This window comes from Embiotoca jacksoni, unplaced genomic scaffold (genome assembly GCF_022577435.1).
Source record: "Embiotoca jacksoni isolate LCO1_2020_lvr unplaced genomic scaffold, fEmbJac1.0.p SCAF_47, whole genome shotgun sequence".
In the NCBI taxonomy this organism is placed as follows: Eukaryota; Metazoa; Chordata; class Actinopteri; family Embiotocidae; genus Embiotoca; species Embiotoca jacksoni.
Window position 1 is genome coordinate 930682 of NW_027185400.1, and position 19886 is coordinate 950567.

Consider the following 19886-nt stretch of genomic DNA (forward strand, 5'->3'; position numbering starts at 1 on the left):
AGCTTAATAAATAAAACTTTTAACAAAGCTTGTGCACCCCCCTATTAGATACACTTGGCAAACCACACTGAATCAGATTAGAGGTACTGAACAGATGTGAATCGGGACAACTGCACAGTCAAATTATAAACACAGAAATAGGAATATAAAAATGCATGCACACATTCATAGTTTGTTCTTTGCCCTTGGGCCAGAGGAGCTCTGGATAAATAAAAAAAATTGAGCGCTTATTTGTTGTAATTTGGGGAAAACACAGTTTTAATTCAGGATAATACCCATAACAATGAAACGAAGTCAGGAACACGCTTTTTTTTTTTTTTTTTTTTTTTCAATTTAGAAGAACATATAAATTAGATCAATTAGATGAGCATTTCATCTGCTATAGATTCAAGTTTCACTTTATTCATCCGTCAATCATGTAAATGTTAGTGCTTCGACCCTATATCAACTAATCACACACAAAAAAATAAAAATAAAAAAAAGCCCGTCAAATAACATCATAAAAACAATAATAAATAAATAAATAAATAAAACCTGCTTCATGTTATTTACGCAGCCTCGTATAAAACCAGTGAGGGCTGCGGGGGGGCCTGGCTGCGAGGCTTTACGTAAACAAGAAGAGGGGGTGGGGGGGGGTGTGCGTGGTGACGTCACACGCCGCGTTGGCTCGCAACAAGTGGTGAAAAGTTTTCAGACCCCCCCCCCCTCCCCTCCCCTCCCTCCCCCACCTCCCTCCCCAGTATGTTTTTGTTGGGGGAAAAGTTGTCGGTCCTTCGGTCGTGTTGAATGCAGCGTGTCCGTCGGGTTTTTGTGTGTGTGTGTGTGTGTGTCCCTCGGTCGGTAACATGGGGGAGCGCGAGTTGATCCTTTCGTGAAGCCGGAGAGGCTTTCGAGCAGGGTTTCTTTTTTTTTTTTTTTTTTTCTTTCTTTTTTTTTGTTTTAGTTTTTTTTGTTTTAACGCTTTACGTCCTCTGGCTCGGGACTAAAAAAAAAAAAAAAAAAAAAAAAAAAAAAAAAAAAAAAAAAAAAAAAATCTCAGTGGCCATCATCGTTTCACCTCTGCCGTCTCGTTAGCCACCTAGCAGCTACGGCCGCGAGCTAACCACCCAACAAAGTTAACGCTGCCTCGCCTCGGACTCTTGTTTCTGGGTTTTTTTGGGGGAAACCTCAAAGAGTTTCTTCGGGGGAGGCAATAAGAGCAAAACGCAAGACATGGCGGAAACCAAAATAATTTATCATATCGACGAAGAGGAGACGCCGTATTTGGTGAAGATACCAATTGCTGCCGAAAATATCACTTTGCTGGATTTTAAACAGGTCTTGAACAAGCCGAACTACAAATTCTTCTTTAAGTCTATGGACCAAGACTTCGGGTGAGCTGCAGTGATTTTTGTTGTTTTGTTTTCTTTTGTTTTTGTTTTTTTTCTTTTAGCAGAGGACAGCTGTGTTGGTTTGCATGCAAAAAAAAAAAAAAAAAAAAAAAAAGTTATCTAAATAGTTAAAACGGGACTATGAATGTGGAGGAAAAAAAAAAAAAAAAAAAAAAAGTGAGAAAGCGATGCTTTATTGTGCCAATATGGAGGGACAGAAAGTTACCACGAGGGTAAAGTTAACACCAAAACTACTTGATTTGTTTGGAGAAAGAAAAAAAAAAAAAAGAAGCCACCTTTTTATGACTGCGTGTCCAAAACTCATGCGGTCCTATCTTGTGACTTGTTGTCAGTACAGATATATATATATATATATATATATATATATATATATATATATATATATATATATATATATATATATAATAAGTTAATGGTAGAAAGTGAATCAACATGGAAGGAGCCAGCTATTCAACCAGCACATCCTTAATAAGAAACTGCAGAGATGTGTAATGCCTGGTGATGAATATCCAAGTGGTTCTATAAATACTAAGGGTCTGTAGGCTGGGACATTTCTCAGAAAACATCATCATTACAATGGGAGGCATTCCCTGTCCCTGCTGCCTTTCTTTTGCCCTAATCCTCATCCCTCCCTCCCTCCCTCCTTCAGTCCATCATCTGGTGAAATCTCGCCTTTTCTTTCTTTCGGGACTGAAGCCAGGGTTTTGTCTCCCCTCTTTAACACTTTGGCCTGCCAGCCACTCTTTCATTCACTGGCTTCCTCTCTCCCCTTTTCTCCCAACCCCGGGCTCCTCCAGAAAGAGCTGTCTCCTCTCCACTATCAATTAATCTTTTTTTTTTTTTTTTGCTGTGTGGCTGCCTTGCATTTTCCTGCAGAGGATTGCATGTTTGTGGTTTATTCACCCAGCGAGACCCTTAAGGCTTCTGTTAAATGCATTGTAGTCTTGGATGAGTATTAAAGCCGGGCTTTACGTGCCTCTTTTCTTGGCACCGTCGGTGCCAACGGAGCTGCCATATCTACCCCCCCTCCCCGACACCAAGATGAAATGGATGACATGGCTTTTCATTGGGCCTGAGCTGAGCTGCTCGGCTCCGGCCGCCTCTCAAATGCAGACAATATGAATATTAATTGCAGCGAAAACCAATAACGGAGATATATTTTGTGGGAAGAAGAAAAAAAAAAAAAAAAAAAAAAGGTTGGGTAATGGTGTTGGGAAGATGAAATGAATAGTTAGTACATTTGGAGTGTCACTTTTGATCATTACAGGTATTATTCAAGTAAAAACGCAGCTTTACAAAGGAAGTGATCTGTTTGCATGATGTTATTTAATATCACGACAAAGGATGCTGGTGGTCTTAACTACACGGCCTGTTAGATGTCTGGCCCCGTGTATTTCAGACACATTTCTATGATGGTTAAATGTCACGTGGAAAAATATTTTCTTGTTTTGTTCAGGCATCAGTCCAAATATTCAATTCACAATTGAATTACAGAGGAAAAGCATCCCCCACTGTGGAAAAGCTGAAACCTGGGAGTGTTTGTAGGTTTAGTAAAAAAACAAAAGTAAATGACTAGTCAACGATCGACTTGTTTACTGATCCTTTAAGCTTTAATATTGTTTAAATAGAAGGTCTCAGTGTATACGACACAATTCAAAACCACCGCAAACTGGCCTCCGACATGACCACAAAGTTGAAGCTGTTTTAACAAAAACTGAACATTATGAACTTCACAATATGAGTATTTATTGCTTGGCTGTTGCTTTAAACGGAGTTAGTTCTAGGTAGATGTACTTGATATGCTGCCAACTGAGTGTGTGTACACATAATTACTGTGGAAAGTTAATATCTGCGATCTTTATGCGCACAGTTAGATCATTAGAGGCCTTTTTTTTTTACAGCATAATGGTGTCCATCAATTATTTTAACTTAACTGGACTTTACTGGTGTTATTTCCAAGTTTGCTGTCAAATTAAGAGCTTGTTCCCGTGTAAGTGGACGCCGCATGATTATGTTTAGACTCTCTGTGCTTGTAAGTGAGCACACAAAGTTACTTTTTTTTCCCCCCCCCGAAGTCGAAAAGTCCTCAAACAAGGCATCCACTCCAAACTCTCTCTGCAGAGCAAGGACAAGTCTTTCAAAGAGCGTTCAGCGAAGGAAAAACCCTGTCCTTAAGGTAAATTGCAACGTCTGGCCTCGCACTCCCTCATTTGAATATCTCCAACTGAGTTCAGATGAAAAAAAAATTTCAAACATAGCTTCGAGTCAGCTGTCCAATCAAAGCAGGGCCGTTTTCCCCCCTCCTCTGCGACCCAGGAGAGGAGTGTGTATTAGTGTGTGTTTTCATTTGCCCTGGTTCGAGGCCAGCTGTCGGGCCGGAGCCCTGTGTGTGGCGGAGGGGGAGATCCACGGAGCAGAGCAGGCCGGGGCCGGTGCTGGGAACCTGGGGCTGGACGGAGGCCATTTGCTTGGGCGTCTACAGGGAGAAGAAAGGGGAGAAAGAATAGGGTGGTGTTTGCTCAGAGTTACTGGATAGTCTGCTGTCTACATGTGCTCTTAGAGGGGATCAGGGAGCCGTTTCAGGAAGATTAATTGTTAGAAAAGCGATGCTGTGTCGAGTGTGAGGAATTTAATGGCAGCAAGGGACTAGAAGAATGGGAGGTGGGGAGGGGAAGCTTAAGGTTTTAGGTTTGTCCGGCAGGGCTCGGCATATGTCGGGGTTGTTTGTGCATTATTCGAGGTATTTTAGAGTGTGTGTGTGAAAAGACTGTGGTCACTTTGTTTGTTTGGAGGGGAGAGGAACGAAGGCAATAATACTGCCGGGAGAAGGTGGTCCCATCTGCCGTGTCTCTCTCTCGCAGCATGCGAGGAGGGAAAGAAAGTTTAAATAAATGGGACAGAGGAAAAGTTTGTTTGCTAACTAACAGTCAGTAGCCACATGCACACGGCTCTCCAAAGCTACGGCTTCCCGCGGCAGATCCACACCAGTGCCCACAACAATCTGGCCCGTACGCTGACACTCGGCCACAAAACCAGCTCTCAACAGCTGCTTACTGAAGCCCAGCGGAGCCTGACCAAGTCTCACACGCACAGGAAGACTCACACGAAGCTGGAAAAATAAAACTTCTGAAGGATTGGAGCACACAAGTGTCCTCTATTGTAAGGCACTTGTACAAAGCCTTGTCGCAAAAAAAAAAAACCCAACAACTACTGTACTAATGTGTGCTCTGCTGGGGGGAGGAGGGGGACACACAGCTGAAGCTGAATGTTTGCCTTCCTGAAAAGCCTGCAGGATGAGACTAGAGGAGAGAAGAGCTGCCAGATGGATGTGTCGTCTTCCAAGAGCTTCGGCTTCGGAAGAAGCTGTTATTTATATATATATATTGGATTAGAGTGCATGTCGAGTCGACCTGGTTGTGTAATTTGCAAGGAGGCACAAAGGCAGTAAAAGGTCTGTGTGTGTGTTTTAGCTCATTGTTGTGATGGAAAAAAACAATTCCATCGTGGCACTTACTTGCTGGAGGAAACAAATTAGTCTTGTTGGTTGTTGTAGATTCATGGCCTTCACGGTGATATAATGGTTCTTTAATTTACTTTTTGATCAAGGTGAACTGAGGCTTAATGAGTGAATGGTTGCTGTTAATGTTCAGTTAAACCGCAGTGAATCAGCTTGATTCCCATGCAGGGAACTGAAGCCACGAAGACTAACTTTTAACTTTTTGAGGTTCCCGCACTTAATAGAAAAATAAGATGTGTAAAAAGGTTGAAATGCCAAACGAATGAGCCCTAAGTATCGGGTGATGAGATTTTTCTGCACTATCGCTTACCATGGTAGCAATTACTGTAATATTTCAGCTATATGAGGCCAAAACAGCAAAGTTTGAAGTCAATGGTATCAGATGAAGTTCTTTGATTGGTCATAACAATCTCAGAGAGCTCCGTTTCCTTTTTTCTTTTGCGCCACCTGCGTTGATAATTGCAGCTTTTTGGGTTTCCCTTCCCAGAGATCCGAGCGGTGTCACCTGTGTGACATCAGTCAGCTACGCCGCTGCAGAGCCAGTGTGTTGCTTTAGCTCCGCCTACCATCTCTGCCAAAACAACTACTCCTGCAACTTGTGATTTTTACCCGGGAAAGGCTCAGCCACCATTGTGTCACTTCACTCGCCAACGGATCAGTGACTGAACAGATATTTTTGCGTACCGAGTATCGCTCCATTAAAACCACTAAAGCCAGCTGTGTGGAGCAGAGATCACATATTTTAAGTAATGTGTCAGTAATGTAAACTATTTAATTCCCCTGCACTTTCACTGTTTCTCTTTACGGCTGGACTAAAGTCTCGGTATACCACTCTGATGCCATGGACCGCACCGTTATGTTATGAAGGCAGAACTATTTATGCCTCCTAAATCTCACTCTGTCTGTCTTTTTTTTTTTTTTTTAGGGTGGTGAAGGAGGAGATTTCCGACGACAGTGCCAAGTTGCCATGTTTCAACGGCCGAGTGGTGTCATGGGTAAGAAATAATAAACCTGTTGCATATTTATTACAAAGAAAAAAAACCCAAAAAAACAGGAGTGGCAACTATGCAGATTTCTCTGGTGACCATTGTTCTACATTGAAAAATATCCAAATTTCAATCATTTCCTCCCGAAGTTCATTTGAAAATATCTGGGCTCGGCTTTTACGTCTGAAGTCAGCCAACAGTATCCGCCAGAGGCAGTTCTCAGAAACCTCTTTTCCTTTTCCTGTTCATTCCTCCAGACTTACCTCAGACTAACGATCCTGTCTAACAAGCAGCAATAAAGTGAAGTAATTAAATTTCATTAACTTTGTATAATTGTTCATCATATTGAGACATCAGAGGCCGTGCAGACAGATCCGGTTCGGGCTTGTTGTTTGGCAAAAAACATCTTGGAAATAATCTGTAGAAAAGAGTGGGAAACCTGAGGCAGACTGACCGTCCGGCCAGGTTAAGACAAGAGGAAACAGACTCGGCAGATGTATGAAAAAAATCTCCTTGGAGCTTTTTCAGCGGGCTGAGTCACTGTAGCCGACACCAGGCACCAGTTGTACAGCTACACTGTAAAATGTTAAAATGTTCCACTTACTCGATTCAAGCATATTATCTTTATCCTTACTGATACTTTTTCTCTTCTCGTTTTAAATTCATAACCTGTTTTTTTTTATTTCTCCAGATATAAAAATATCCCTGCGGTTGCAGTTAAGCTCATCCGTTTCTTTAATTCTCTGTGAAAGGATTTAGAAAAGCGTTTCGCATCTTCAGTTATTATACTTTTATTTGGGAATTTGGATTAATTGTCACGACTGTTTGCATGCTAAAAGGCAGTGACTATAAACCGGTAAAAAATAACAACAAGGCGCTTCCACAGCTGGATGGGTGAACATTATACTCAAAATATAGTGCAGTAATGCAGCCCAGTGCAACATCACCACTATCTATGAGCATAGTATTAAAACATGATTGAATTAACACCTCCTTGACGGTGTCAGAAGACCGCAGGCGTCATAAAAATGGATTTTACGGCAGTGCTGTAATGATTGCGTTGTGTATCACCAAATATTCTACCCACCCCCTCGCCTGTAAATGGGAAGGACAAAAGATTAGAAACACCTTTCAATATACAATCAGTGAATATGGACTCGGTTTATGAGGTACGCCAGAGCTCAAACTGATGCAGTGTGCTGCAGCGGTGGTGCAATAACTCCCATCTTCCACCACGATGGTTGTAATGTTCTTTTTGTTGATCGGCATTTTACAGAGGGGTGTTGCTGTTGATTTAAATGTGGTTTATGGATATTAAACTGCCAACGAAGTAATGTAGTCCACAACAACCACCTTTAACTACATCTTCAATAATACATATATTATTGAATTTATACATTGTCAATTATAAAGGTCGAATTTACAGCAGAACTGTGATATTGACTGAGTCTGTACAGATGTACACAGTAAAGTGGACGCTGAGTGTATAGCCAGTTTTTATATTCTGTTTTAAGAGTAAGCACGACCCAAGTCTGCACTGTATGCTCAGTGTTGCTGTGAAAGCCGTTTAAAAGTTCTGCAGAAACGTGACGTAAACTAAGAAATCTACACGTCATAACAATGATTTTGTTTTGTAACGAGTGGAGGCAAAAAAAAAAAAGGGCTTTCGGTTTGCTGAATAAACCCGAAAAAAAAGCAAATGTTTCTGTCTTTTATGAGCCGAGCTCTGCGCCGCTGAGCTTGTTAGCCGTTACTGTACAGCGACTTGCCAGATACAGTTTTCATACTTTCCATTTGTGGAGTAGAAGGCCCAGTTGTTGCACCCCACCCTGCAGGTTACATGTGAATCGATGGGGACGTGGCCCAGATAAAGCAGGTTTGAGGCCGAAGCATCTGTTAAGTGCATAAGAACGAAAGGAGACATTAAAAGCGAGGAGGGAGGGGAGGGGAAGGGAGGGGAGGGACAAAGCAGAGACCAGAGGGACTGATATGTGATCTGCACGCCGAGACGGATGAAGAGATCCCAGAAGACGAGTGTTTCACGGTCGCACAGCCATTAGTGCGGAGAGCAGAGGGTCAACGTCAGTCTGCACCGACTCCATTTGGTTGCATTATTTGAGAAGGAAATGAAAGGCTTGTTTATCTGAACTCATCGAAGGCACCAAATACACAAAACTATAGAAACTGGACAGGATGTGTTGTATGAAAACGTGTGTGGGGGCATTTCCAAGTCATCTGCAGTGATTTTTAAACATTTGAAATACCTTCATTTGAATATTTCTAGTATTAATACTACGATTTTTTTTTTTTTTCTTTGACACCCATATTTTTCTGTCTCATTCCCTTCCCGTCTATGATTTTATGTAATTGGAAGCTGTGTGGCGTTAATTCTAATTGTGTGTGTGTGTGTGTGTGTGTGTACTTTTGTTATATAATGAAGAGAGACAGGTTAAGTGTTGGATAGTGTTTCAGTTTGCCCTTGAGACTTTCATCTGAAAAGACTACAGTGTTCGTGTGTAATTGACATCTTACCCGTTTTTCCTCCACCTCTTTTCATTCCTCTTTTTTTTTCTCACCCTTTCCTTTCTCAATATTTACCACTTGTTTTGTGCCAGTTTCTCTCCACTCCACATATTTCACTTGCTTCTTTGAACCTTGGATTCTTGTCACATTTTGTCTCTGAATGTGATTTTGTTATTTATTTATTTTTTTGCCTCCTCTTTTATCAGTTGGTATCTTCAGACACTCCAGCAGCAGAGCCTCCAGTGGCTGTGGTCCCCCCTGTGGAAACGACTACCCAGCCTTCACCCCCTCCTCCGCCCCTGCCACCCCCACCTGCAGAGAGGACCGGGGGCATCGGGGACTCCAGACCGCCCTCCTTCCAGTAAGAAAAACACACACACACACACACACTGTGAAACATTTACTCAGCTGTATAGTTGCTTAACATCTCGAAAACCTTCTCAATCCTTAAAACTCAACACGGCTTTAATATAGAAACGGTATCTTTTCCTGAATATCTCACAGTCCTGGTATCGAGTTCCTGCAAGAATACTGCAGCTCATTTGAAACTGATCTCAGCTGGAGCCGCCCTTGTTGTTAATATGGCCAGAGTCTGGGAAAAGACTTTCAACGCTAACAAGTCCACTGTACACAGATCGTTACAGCTGAAATCATTGTTGTTTAGTTTTAGCTAAACGGGGACGGTGCAGCCAGCTGTAACGCAACATATATTAATATGGAAAACATCATCAGCAACATGAGCATTCATTCAGACTAACAAAATGTAAGTCTTTGTTTAGCTCTATTTTGGTCTCCACCAGCTCCTACAGTGTCTTCATCCTGTCTCAGCACAATCCTGACAAATTAACCGATGCATTTTTTACTTCCTATTGTAATTCTTTTACATCAAGATGTCCCCCCAACTTTTTGAAAAGCATCCTGTTGTAACGAGAGAATGGTTTTAATGTGGGTTTTGGTATTTGTTTCTTTGCTGCGCGGGGATTTTACACTCAACATGAAATTGAATTGAATTTAGCTGCTTAAACGCTCTGCAGCCTGACTTTGTTTGCTGTTGATGCTGTGCTGGTGTTGTACAGTGTATTTATCAGAACTTGGGTTGAAATGATGAGCGGCTTGAGACTGAACCCAAGTTTTTTTAGCTAAAAAACCCCCCAAAGAACGAGCTGATGGAGGCTTTAAAACTCTTGAGCTTAAAGTTATCCGAAGAGTCGGGTGATGATTCTCTTGAGTTTGTTACTAAGAGCGACATCTGTCACGTATTATATGTTGTCATGTGACTGTGACCTCAAAGTGGTGATTAAGACGGCTTTACAGAGTGTGAAAACACATAATGAAGAAATTCTCTCATCTTTTACGTCTGTCTGTGGTGTCCATGTTCTGCTAAAATGTGAGGAAACCATAACTGTAATCTAAATAGTGCCCGCAGTGTCCAACTATCTATAATTTTTTATTTTAAAATTTGTTTTCTGGAGCTCTTTAAGTTTGGTTTCGGGGTCAAATGGAGTTCACACCCAGCTGCAGAGCACTCATGATGTCTAATGTTTGGATGTGTTTGGTTTCAGGAGCACGGCCTGATGGTTTTTCAATCCAATTTCAAATTAAACGGCTTCTTTTTAGCTCCCTAAATGTGCGGTTTGCAGTCAGTGGAGAGTTAATCAGTTGTTTCTTTCCATGCTGTATTTTGGAGCTGGATCAATACAACTGCTCCCTCTGGAAACTTTTAAAAACTAATTCTTCAAATTGTAGGGTCTCTGAGATGGCCTGATGAAGTAAAGTCTTGGTTTGTTACCAGGGGTGGATGTGATGGGGTGATCCTCTGGGTTCCTCCTGTTCCTTATTCCTCTCAGTAGTTTGGTAACATGACTCACTGAGTACTGGACCAATATATCATCCGTTATGACCTTATTGCAACTGTATTATTGATGTACTATTTACTGCCTGTTAAACCACATGAATATTCTACAGAGAAATGCCGTACTTGAGGTGAAGCAGAAACTGTCCCTACAGTTTATTCATCAGTGAGCACTGGCAAATATATATATTTTTTGTACTTTTAAATGTTCTCATTGTGTATATTGGTGATGCTTCTTAAAAAAATAAAATAATTTAATGGATCCATAACAAGCTCGTTTCTTGTTAGTTAAAAAATACTAAAAACTCTCAAACTACAATATAATAATGTGCCACAAATTCCAGTATAATTTGGGTTGTTCAGCTCTGTACTTTTTGTCGTTATAATTCATTGACTGAGTACTGACAGTAGATTTCTACACATGAACAAGCTGCAGACGTTTTCTAAATCTGACGTTTGTTTTCATACATTTCTCTTACCAACACCGAATCAAAGAAAAACAAATGATCATTATTTGAGTTACAGAGTTCAATACATTCTTGATATGTGACCTCACAAGAAATCTTTCCTTTATCTGAAAATGTGAAAAGGATGGACGACTACAAATATTACATTTCATTTAGCTGACGCTTTTATCCAAAGCGACTTACAACAATTTTTTTTTCGGGTTCAGTGTCTTGCTCAGGGACGCTTAGGCATGTGGACAGGAGGAGCTGGGGATTGAACCACCAACCTTCTGATTAGTCTGCAACCCACTCTACCGACTGAGCCACAGCCTCCCTCCCAAATATTTAGTAAGGAAGTCCAGGTGACTAGACAACATTATACCAGCACCAAACCAGCCAACTAAAATACTCTCATCACACCAAGCCAAACTTCGAGGTGTAATTCAAGTGGCTCCATCTTCCCAGTCGTCAGTGCCACCGTGACACTTCTACTTGAGCGGCCGGTTATCTGACCCTCTCTGGGGATTAACGCACAGCGACGGGAGATGAAAGTTTCAGTTTCAGACTGTTTCTGGCTTCAGTGTCATGTGATATCATAATATCAGATCTTATGTCAAAGCTATTCATTAAGTGCAAAGACCCCTCACGGCTGAGAGTAACCAAAGAGTTAAAAAAAAGGAGAAAGTAACATTCAGTCTGGAGTCTGAATAAAACGTTTGACGGCCGATATAGCAGCTGAAAATTGCTTGTTGCAGATAAATATCTCAAGCACCTCATCCTGCTGCTGACAGGAAATGTCTGTGCAAAATGTCAAACGTTTGTAACACTGACAAGTTTCCTTTCCGTCCGTTTAATGTCCTGTTCAGTAAGTATTCTGCTCAGTTCTTAAAAAAAAAAGAAGAGAAAAAAAAGTGATCAGCTGATTATTATTGATCGACTCTAATTCCCACTTTCGTCAATCATGTAAAAAATGATGGCAACAACTAAAATTGAAAGTTGAAATCCCATCATGCTCTAATTCCATCTGTAATTGTACTTGTTTAAATTATTATTTTTACATTTTCTTTTATTATTATTATTATTACAGTCCCAATGCTGCAGGCAGTGTGGAGACTTTGGACGACCAGACTGAAACGGAGTCTGTAGTTTCCTTCCGGAGGGAGCGACCTCGACACAGAGAGAACCTGGAACAACACGGTGAGCAGCAGCCCATCACAAAGCTGAAGAAAACTCTATTATGGTGTTCTATCAAGATTTGGCGTGCTTCCATCTTCCAAACGCTGAGCACGAGATGATACAATCAGGGACCGTCAAGGAATGTTTGTTGTCTATAGGAAGAAAAAAAAAAAAAGAAAAAAGATCAACGCTGACTCGAGCAGACGTGAAACTTCATGTTAAATATTTTTCTCTTTTGTCTTCGGGGCTTCTTCTGCGGTGTCCCAGGGCCTCGAATGAATGGCCAGAGTCGTCTGGAGCGCCACCTGGCAGGATACGAGAGCTCCAGCACAGTGATGAGCAGCGAGTTGGAAACCACCAGCTTCTGCGACTCCGAGGACGACGACACCATGAGCAGGTGAGAGATGGTATCGGCATCGGAAGCGTTCTGGCTTCTGCTTTTAGTCCGATGATGATGATGATGATGATCCAAATCGCGTTTGAGGTGTGTAACGTCATTTTCCTCCTCTGACCTTTCATCTTTTGTTAACCACTGAACTCGTAGGTTCAGCAGTGCAACAGAGCAGAGTACGGCCTCAAGGCTTCTGAAACGGCACCGCCGACGGAGGAAACAGCGCCCCCCGCGTCTGGAGAGGGTACTCACACATCATTCTACAGTTTCTTATGGTTCTTTTTTTTTTTTTTTCTTGCTGCTTAGTATTTGAAAAAGTGTTTGTAACCAACTTTTATATTTGCTTGCAGGCCTCCTCCTTCAGCAGTGTGACAGATTCCACAATGTCCCTGAACATCATCACCGTCACGCTCAACATGGGTCTGTACATTCCTCATGTACTTCTGTTTGGTTTTTTTAAGCAGTCTGTATCAAATTAAATGCATTGCCAAATATCAAACTTGGGAATCTAGAAACAACAGACTGGACGTAAAAAGTAAAGTACTCGGCTACACTTTTTTTTCTTTTAACAGATGTTTACTTACTTAGTGGTTTTTTTTTGCTTCCTCAACGATACAGAGAAGTACAACTTCCTTGGCATCAGCATCGTGGGCCAGAGCAATGAACGGGGGGATGGAGGCATCTACATCGGCTCCATCATGAAGGGAGGAGCTGTGGCCGCAGATGGACGCATTGAACCGGGTGACATGCTGCTGCAGGTGAGGAGGCAGGATGGGTTTTCATTTCCATTTTTGTGAAACACTGTTTAGATAAATGTTTTAGTTTCCGACATATTTCAGGATCCATTCAGGTTTCCATCTTGAGGAGCAGCTTCATGTTGCTGCAGTTTATTTTAGCGATTTTTGACTCTGAAAGTAAAATCTTTTTCTTTACGCTTCACTGTCCCATCAAGGTGAACGACATCAACTTTGAGAACATGAGTAACGACGACGCAGTGCGAGTACTGAGAGAGATCGTACACAAGCCAGGGTGAGTCGTTGTTTTTATCGTTTTTAAAGGTTACGGGTCGATAACTTTCAGGCTGTCCGAGCACAACCGGTGAACGCCGATTCTCTCCGTGTCTGGCAGGCCGATCATCCTCACGGTGGCGAAGTGCTGGGATCCTTCTCCTCAGGGCTACTTCACTCTGCCTCGCAGTAAGTGCAGCGCTGACGCCACGCGTCCTCCGCGCTCGACGTCAGGGTCAGTAACAGTTTCTTCATTTCTTCCCTACATGCGCAGATGAACCGATCCGACCCATCGACCCGGCAGCGTGGGTCAGTCACTCCGTGGCTATGACCGGGGCTTACCCTCCCTACCCAGGCAGCTCCTCCCTCAGCACCATCACCTCCTCCTCCTCCGTCACCGAGACTGAACGTGAGTCTTTTTTTCGGTGTCGCCGTAATCACCTCTCACTCTCTGTGCGCTGTAATTCGCCTCTCCTCTTTATCCTCAGCGCTTTCAGAACCAAAAACTGTATTTAAACCTCATCTGGTTTCTTTGTCACGCTGACGATATTCAAGGCCTGAATGAAGGTCATTATTGTAAAGTATCTTTTATCCTGTTTCAGTCTCCGTCCATCTTTGTCTCCTGATGACATCGGCACAGGAATCATCTTTCCCCCTTTTGTCGCTGCTGTTATGTGATAAATGACGTCTGCTGCTTTCCTGCCTTTGATCTCTTCGGGCTTCCACCCCTCGCCGTCTTGTCTTCGACCCAGTTCTGATTTCATCTGCACTCCTTCCTCCCAAACTCTCCTGAAACGCTCGTCCATCTCTCTCTCTCTCTCTCTCTCTCTCTCTCCCTCTCTCTCTCTCTCTCCCTCTCTCTCTCTCTCTCTCCCTCTCTCTCTCTCTCGCTCCCTCTCTCTCTCTCTCTCTCTCGCTGTCTCTCCCTCTCCAGGTTTTGATGACTTTAACTTATCACTGCACTCTGACATGGCATCGGTCGCCAAGGCCATGGCTTCACCAGAGTCGGGTCTGGAGGTCCGGGACCGCATGTGGCTCAAAATCACCATCCCCAACGCTTTCCTCGGTAAGACAAAGAAAAAGGGAAAAAAAGAGAGACAAAACTCGACTGCATTTGTTTCATGAACTTTCTGTGCCTCGCAGGACTTTACAAGGGCGGCCATTATGTTCGCAGAATTAAAACCGTGTGACTTGTGGGAGGAAAAAAAAACGTACAAACGTGAATGCCTGGTTTGAATGAAAACATGTATTAGATTGGAATCACCTGCAACTGAATCACAAGGAATAATTACGTGAAACTGCATGTTTGGCCAAATTGTGCTTTTTAAAATGAAAAAGTAATGTTTGTTTTTTTCTGAAAGATCCAGCTGCATTCAGACAGAGGTGTTAATTCAGTTCAGTCAATTTGAGGCTGCAGTTTGTTAAAATTTGTAATGCTGCTACTTTCTTTTTGAAGATACCGAAGTTGTATTTGTATCTTAATGATAACTGACTTAATTCACACTTTATAAATAATTATCCTAGCTTTTTACACTTGATTCTGAGTTGCTCTTTTACTACTTGATTAAACCGGTGGATTTTATATCCTGCTTACCACAAATGTATACCAGTTTGTGGAACATTTGGTGCATTGGTTGCTCGCCGCTGTTGTAATTGCACTAAATTTAAAGTACAAGAATTCCCGTCTAATTTTGATCACTCCTATTTCTACTGTTTTCATCTTACCTGCTGCTTGCACACGTGCATATGATGCACAAGGAAGCATCTTTTTTTTTCCCCCACAGTAATCCTGTGCTTGTGTTTTTTTTTTCCCTACAATACAGAACATGTATAAACAGTATGCCTGCTTGGCATCTTCGGCACAGATTTCTCTGGGATGAATACAACTTTTGTCTTAGCTCCCCCGTCTTTGTCTCTGCACCCGTCACCAGGCTCGGACGTAGTGGAGTGGCTGTTCCACCACATCGAGGGATTCCAGGACCGCCGTGAAGCCCGCAAGTACGCCAGCAACCTGCTGAAGGCCGGCTTCATCCGACACACCGTCAACAAGATCACCTTCTCCGAACAGTGCTACTACGTATTCGGAGACTTGAGCGACTGCGAGAACTGTGAGTTTACTGGGACCCCCCCCCCCCCCCCCCCCCCCCCCCCCCCCGACATCAAAAGCCGACTCGCATCAGCCGGCTGGATGTTGTGCTTAATCACATTTAGCACACAGGCCTCTTGTGGACAACACTGCTGGTTGTAGGGGGTCAAACATGTGACATTTGAGTTATGGCAAGATTTCTTTAATGTCATGCCATCGCTAAACTTGGAATCTCCAGAGAGCACGTAATAACAAGCAGAGAAAACCAACATGCCGTCCACAAGCTGCAGCAGCTGCTACAGGTTCAGTTGTTGTCATGTTCGTGCGTGCAGTGGCTCTTTCCTGGTTTGTAACATTTGAAGATGGATTTGATCCAAAAATAAACACAATTGTATGTCGGTTATAGATCTTGATGAAGCATTTATTTATTTTTTTTTATCTTCAGAAGTACTACCACATGTTTAAATGTGTCATCGTCTCCTCCCATTCAGACATGGCCAATCTGTCCCTGAATGACAATGACGGCTCCAGCGGGGCCTCAGACCAGGACACCTTGGCCCCTCTGCCTCTGCCTGGGGCCTCCCCGTGGCCCATGATGCACACCTTCCCCTATCAGCCCTACCCCACACACCCCTATCCCAGCCAGCCGCCTCCGTACCACGAGCTCACCAGCTACAGCTACGCCCCCGGCAGCACCGGCAGCCAGCACAGCGAAGGTGAGCGCGCAACCCGCTAACTGCAGGTCATGTATTTACCCATTTCTGGAAGGTTTCTACTCACTACGGGCTAATTTGTCATTACACCAGAAAGTCCTCCACCTCTATGGAAACGGCGCAATCGTGGCTAGAAGTATTGAGAATAAAACATGTCCTTTGTGCAATATAACACAGTTTTAATGTCGAAAAAGCATAAAAGTAAAATTTCTTTGAAGATTTATGTTACAAAAAAAAGATGGATTCTGTGTATACAACATTTCTCCAAGTCTGACCACCAGTGTTACCAATATTGTAAAAAACGGGGAGCTCCACATGCTTCACATGTTGAACTATAATTCAATGTATTGTTCAGACTGCTTTGGAGAAGCTACGACATCTTGAGACTTGAGAATCGACTGTCAAAAGCGACGTTGCTGTAAAATTAAACCCTTTGTAAAAGTAAGCCATCTTGGATGTTTTGGAAAGGATGACTATCTATCGTCTTTTAGGAATATAAACGGATGAGGTTCAGCATTTATTTTAAGAGTTTTAGAGCTCTTTTTTTTTTACATGTGCATCTGTGTGGAAAAAAAAAATGGGAAACAGTTTTTAAACACTTTAAACACACTGTCTTTAAACACAGTGCTGTATAATGGAAAGTGAGGGACTGTAAGGTAGCATGTATGATTGAGCTGAACACTACCCACCTATGAGCTGGTTTCCTGCCAGCTCTTTCAGCTCTTTCAGCTCTTTCAGCTCATCTGTCTGGCTGAGCAGGACAAAGGTTGTGTAACTTCCACCCGGAGTGCTCAGACTCGTTCACATCTTGTGTAACGTCATTTTCTTGCCTTCCTGCCCCCAGGGAGCCGAAGCAGTGGATCGACGAGAAGCGAGGGGGAGCGGCGTCGCACCAGTAAAGGTCCTGGCAGCACCGTGGGCGGAGGAGAGAAATCCCCCGCCGGCGGGGGCGGAGAAGCCGGCGGGGCTGACTCACGCTCCGGCAGCGGCAGCGAATCAGAATACTCCACCCGCAGCAGCCTGAGGCGCGGCCACGGGTCGGCCGCCCCCAGCGAGCACAGCCACGCCTCGTCGCAGCGCTCGCATCACCACCGCATGCCCCAACCCCCCCACATGTCTCCCTACCCGCCGGGCATCCTGCCCTACAACCCCATGATGGTGATGATGGTACCCCAGCACCCACACGCAGCCATGGCAACCGCTCACGCCCTCACACACACGCAGCAGCTACCCACAGTCCCCATGCACCCGGCGCTACCCCTGCCCCCCTCCTCCACCCCGGGGGGGCCACCCGGCGCTCCGCCCACTCGCGACCTGGGCTCCGTACCCCCAGAGCTGACTGCGTCGCGCCAGTCGTTCCACCTGGCCATGGGCAACCCCAGCGAGTTCTTCGTGGATGTCATGTAGTGTCGCTGCCCCCGTTGACCATTCATGTGAAGTTAGTGTACGGTTCCCGGCTGTTTTGACGAGGATCTGGTGGTAGCTCGTTGAGCTCACAGGTGCCCATTGGATTGAGGGCACTTGTTACAAATTTGGTGAAACAGGGTTTAAAATGACAAAGAAAAACGAGACAAAATTCAAACACGGTCTGACTCAGTTGTGTCAACAAAGTGTAGTTTCTATTATGGAAATCCATAACGTAACGGTTCGAAAGACTGGTTCAAATTCATTCTCTCAGTAGCGAGCTTGTTTGTTTTCCTCAAAAAAAAAAAAAAAAAAACTCTCAGTAGAATATTTAGAGTCAGAGCTGCACTCTGCAATCCTCTAAGCAGATCTGCAAAACTCGTCTCATAGCTGCCTATCCAGGAACCTTACAGTCCACAGTTTAACACTAGAGGGTGCCAGGTACACTGTGTACTTGAAAAGGATACAATCCTGCATATATATATATATATATATATATTTATATATATATCTGGACTATCATGTCAGACTCATTTGGTAGCACACGAGTATATCGAGTGCTTTACGCTTTCCGCTCTTAGACGTTTTCAAACTCCAGGTACATAACGTGCATAACACTTTGTTCCAGCATTGTTTGACAATGAACTTCTCTGTATATATCTACTACTTCTATGTAAATGCAACAACACAGCGAGCTCTAATGTGAAAAAGAAAAATAGGTCCAAAAAAATGTCAGGGGGACTTGAGTTTAGTAATCACTGTCTAGGCCTAGTCATCAAATAACGTTTGTTGTGAGGAGTCTTCGGTGTGAGAGCGTCGAGGCTCGATGGTACTTGTGTTATTAGTCGGTGAAACGAGACGATGCTGAAAGCGGTACTTTTTGATTACACGCAGTGTGTATCTTAAGTAACTGATCCAAAATGCCCCGGCTGTCCACGCTTATTTTTATGTTACTGACTCGCATTATTCACCCGTTTCATTTTTGTATGAGTGACTATATAAATCATGTATAACCCAACTATTAAGGTGCTAAATGAAGAGTCAACATTTCAAGAAGAATGACATTGTCAGTGTCACGTTGTTTGATTTCATATTGCCACCTTTGCTTGTGTATTTGAGAATAAATTTGATACTTACTTTACTGTTCAGACTTATAATTATTTTAACAGGGGATTTAAAAGAAGGACATGAACTTTTTCATAAAACCTGCTAAATATCTTTGACTCAGAATCAGACTGCGTACCAAACATATTGCACATACTGTAGGCTGGTTTTGATATGCTGTAGATATCTGGATTTTAGTTTGCATAAATTTAGTTTTTTAATGATCCAAAAGACGTCTTCAGCATGAATACATTATTAATTAGTGCTTCCACCTGCTGAGTCATCATATACGCAACCTACCACAGATCACTGCTAGATTTATTCATCATAGACATAATAGACTACAGTTTTCTTTGTATTTCTTCTCCATTTCAGAGGCAAATACTGAGTTTTTTTTTTTTTTTACTCTCACAGCTGTAGTTACAGTGAAAAATGATCAGTTCATAAATAATCTTATGTTGCTGCAAATTAAACCAGACGGCAGCATGAAGCAGTTGTCTCACCTCAATCAACCAGCAGTGACGGGAAAAGTACTCAAAACCTTTAGGTAAAAGAATCGACACCACGGTGAAGAAATACTTGTTGAAAGTACTGCTCACACATTTATTCATCAGTGACGATAACCCAACAGAGTCTAATGTGACTAACACTGGATATTCTGCATAATGAGGGCACTGCCAGTGTGTCAACAGAAGAAGTCAAACTATATTCTTCAATCATAACCTGATAAGTTAAATTTTAGTCGAGGTCCAGGGGCAAAATAGATGTTAATTAACTAGTTCAGAGAATAAGAACAAAAAAATAAATTCAGTATGTCCTCTTTTGGCAAATGATGTGTAAGGAAATAAATAAATATTTATGTAAATAAAAGTATATTCACCATTTCTAAGTATGAAAGCTATTTGCTTTTTTTTTATTTTGCTTTATAGAAAATGTCACTTGCACAGTTTTGCTGTATTTATATATTACTGTACAGTTTTTAATCATTAGATTTTCTTCATTTTTGTTTAGTCAAATAAAAGTACATTTCTGCCTCCTCGTAAACATATAGAGCCACGTGATACTGTAAAACTACGTATCCCATGAAGCACTGCGGCGACACACGGCATCCGGCCACCCCTGCGCACCTCCCAGCAGGCCCCGAGGTAGTGCGTCATGTTTTATTCGGCTAATATATATTCAGAAGAAAAGAAGAAAGTCGTCTAAAAAATAGATATGATCCCTACCCCGTGATCACAGTAGTTTCTGAACTTTTTTTTTTTAATGTATTTTTAAAGTCGCCTTTTCAGC

General features: G+C 42.7%; 1 protein-coding gene across 2 annotated transcripts; it reads left to right on the top strand.

The window, feature by feature from the left end:
* Positions 1–748: 748 nt before the first annotated feature.
* On the top strand, positions 749–18634 carry dvl2 (dishevelled segment polarity protein 2). Of its 2 annotated transcripts, none has more exons than XM_069169872.1 (15): positions 749–1373; positions 5834–5903; positions 8624–8778; positions 11803–11912; positions 12159–12288; positions 12436–12526; positions 12633–12702; positions 12901–13040; positions 13235–13311; positions 13411–13478; positions 13558–13698; positions 14224–14355; positions 15221–15397; positions 15867–16091; positions 16933–18634. In XM_069169872.1, exons 1-15 carry the CDS (start codon positions 1213–1215, stop codon positions 17493–17495), a joined length of 2310 nt encoding a protein of 769 aa, XP_069025973.1. In that variant the 5' UTR covers positions 749–1212; the 3' UTR covers positions 17496–18634. The 2 variants fall into 2 exon arrangements, with proteins under 2 accessions (XP_069025973.1, XP_069025975.1); XM_069169874.1 differs by having other exon boundaries at positions 13564–13698.
* Positions 18635–19886: the final 1252 nt, after the last annotated feature.

Excerpts from the sequence above, each read along its gene's own strand:
- dvl2 (XM_069169872.1), top strand. The coding sequence starts at position 1,213 with ATGGCGGAAACCAAAATAATTTATCATATCGACGAAGAGGAGACGCCG. Across the intron at positions 13,312-13,410 it reads GAGATCGTACACAAGCCAGG|GCCGATCATCCTCACGGTGG; the intron begins GTGAGTCGTTGT and ends CGTGTCTGGCAG. Across the intron at positions 13,699-14,223 it reads CTCCGTCACCGAGACTGAAC|GTTTTGATGACTTTAACTTA; the intron begins GTGAGTCTTTTT and ends CTCCCTCTCCAG.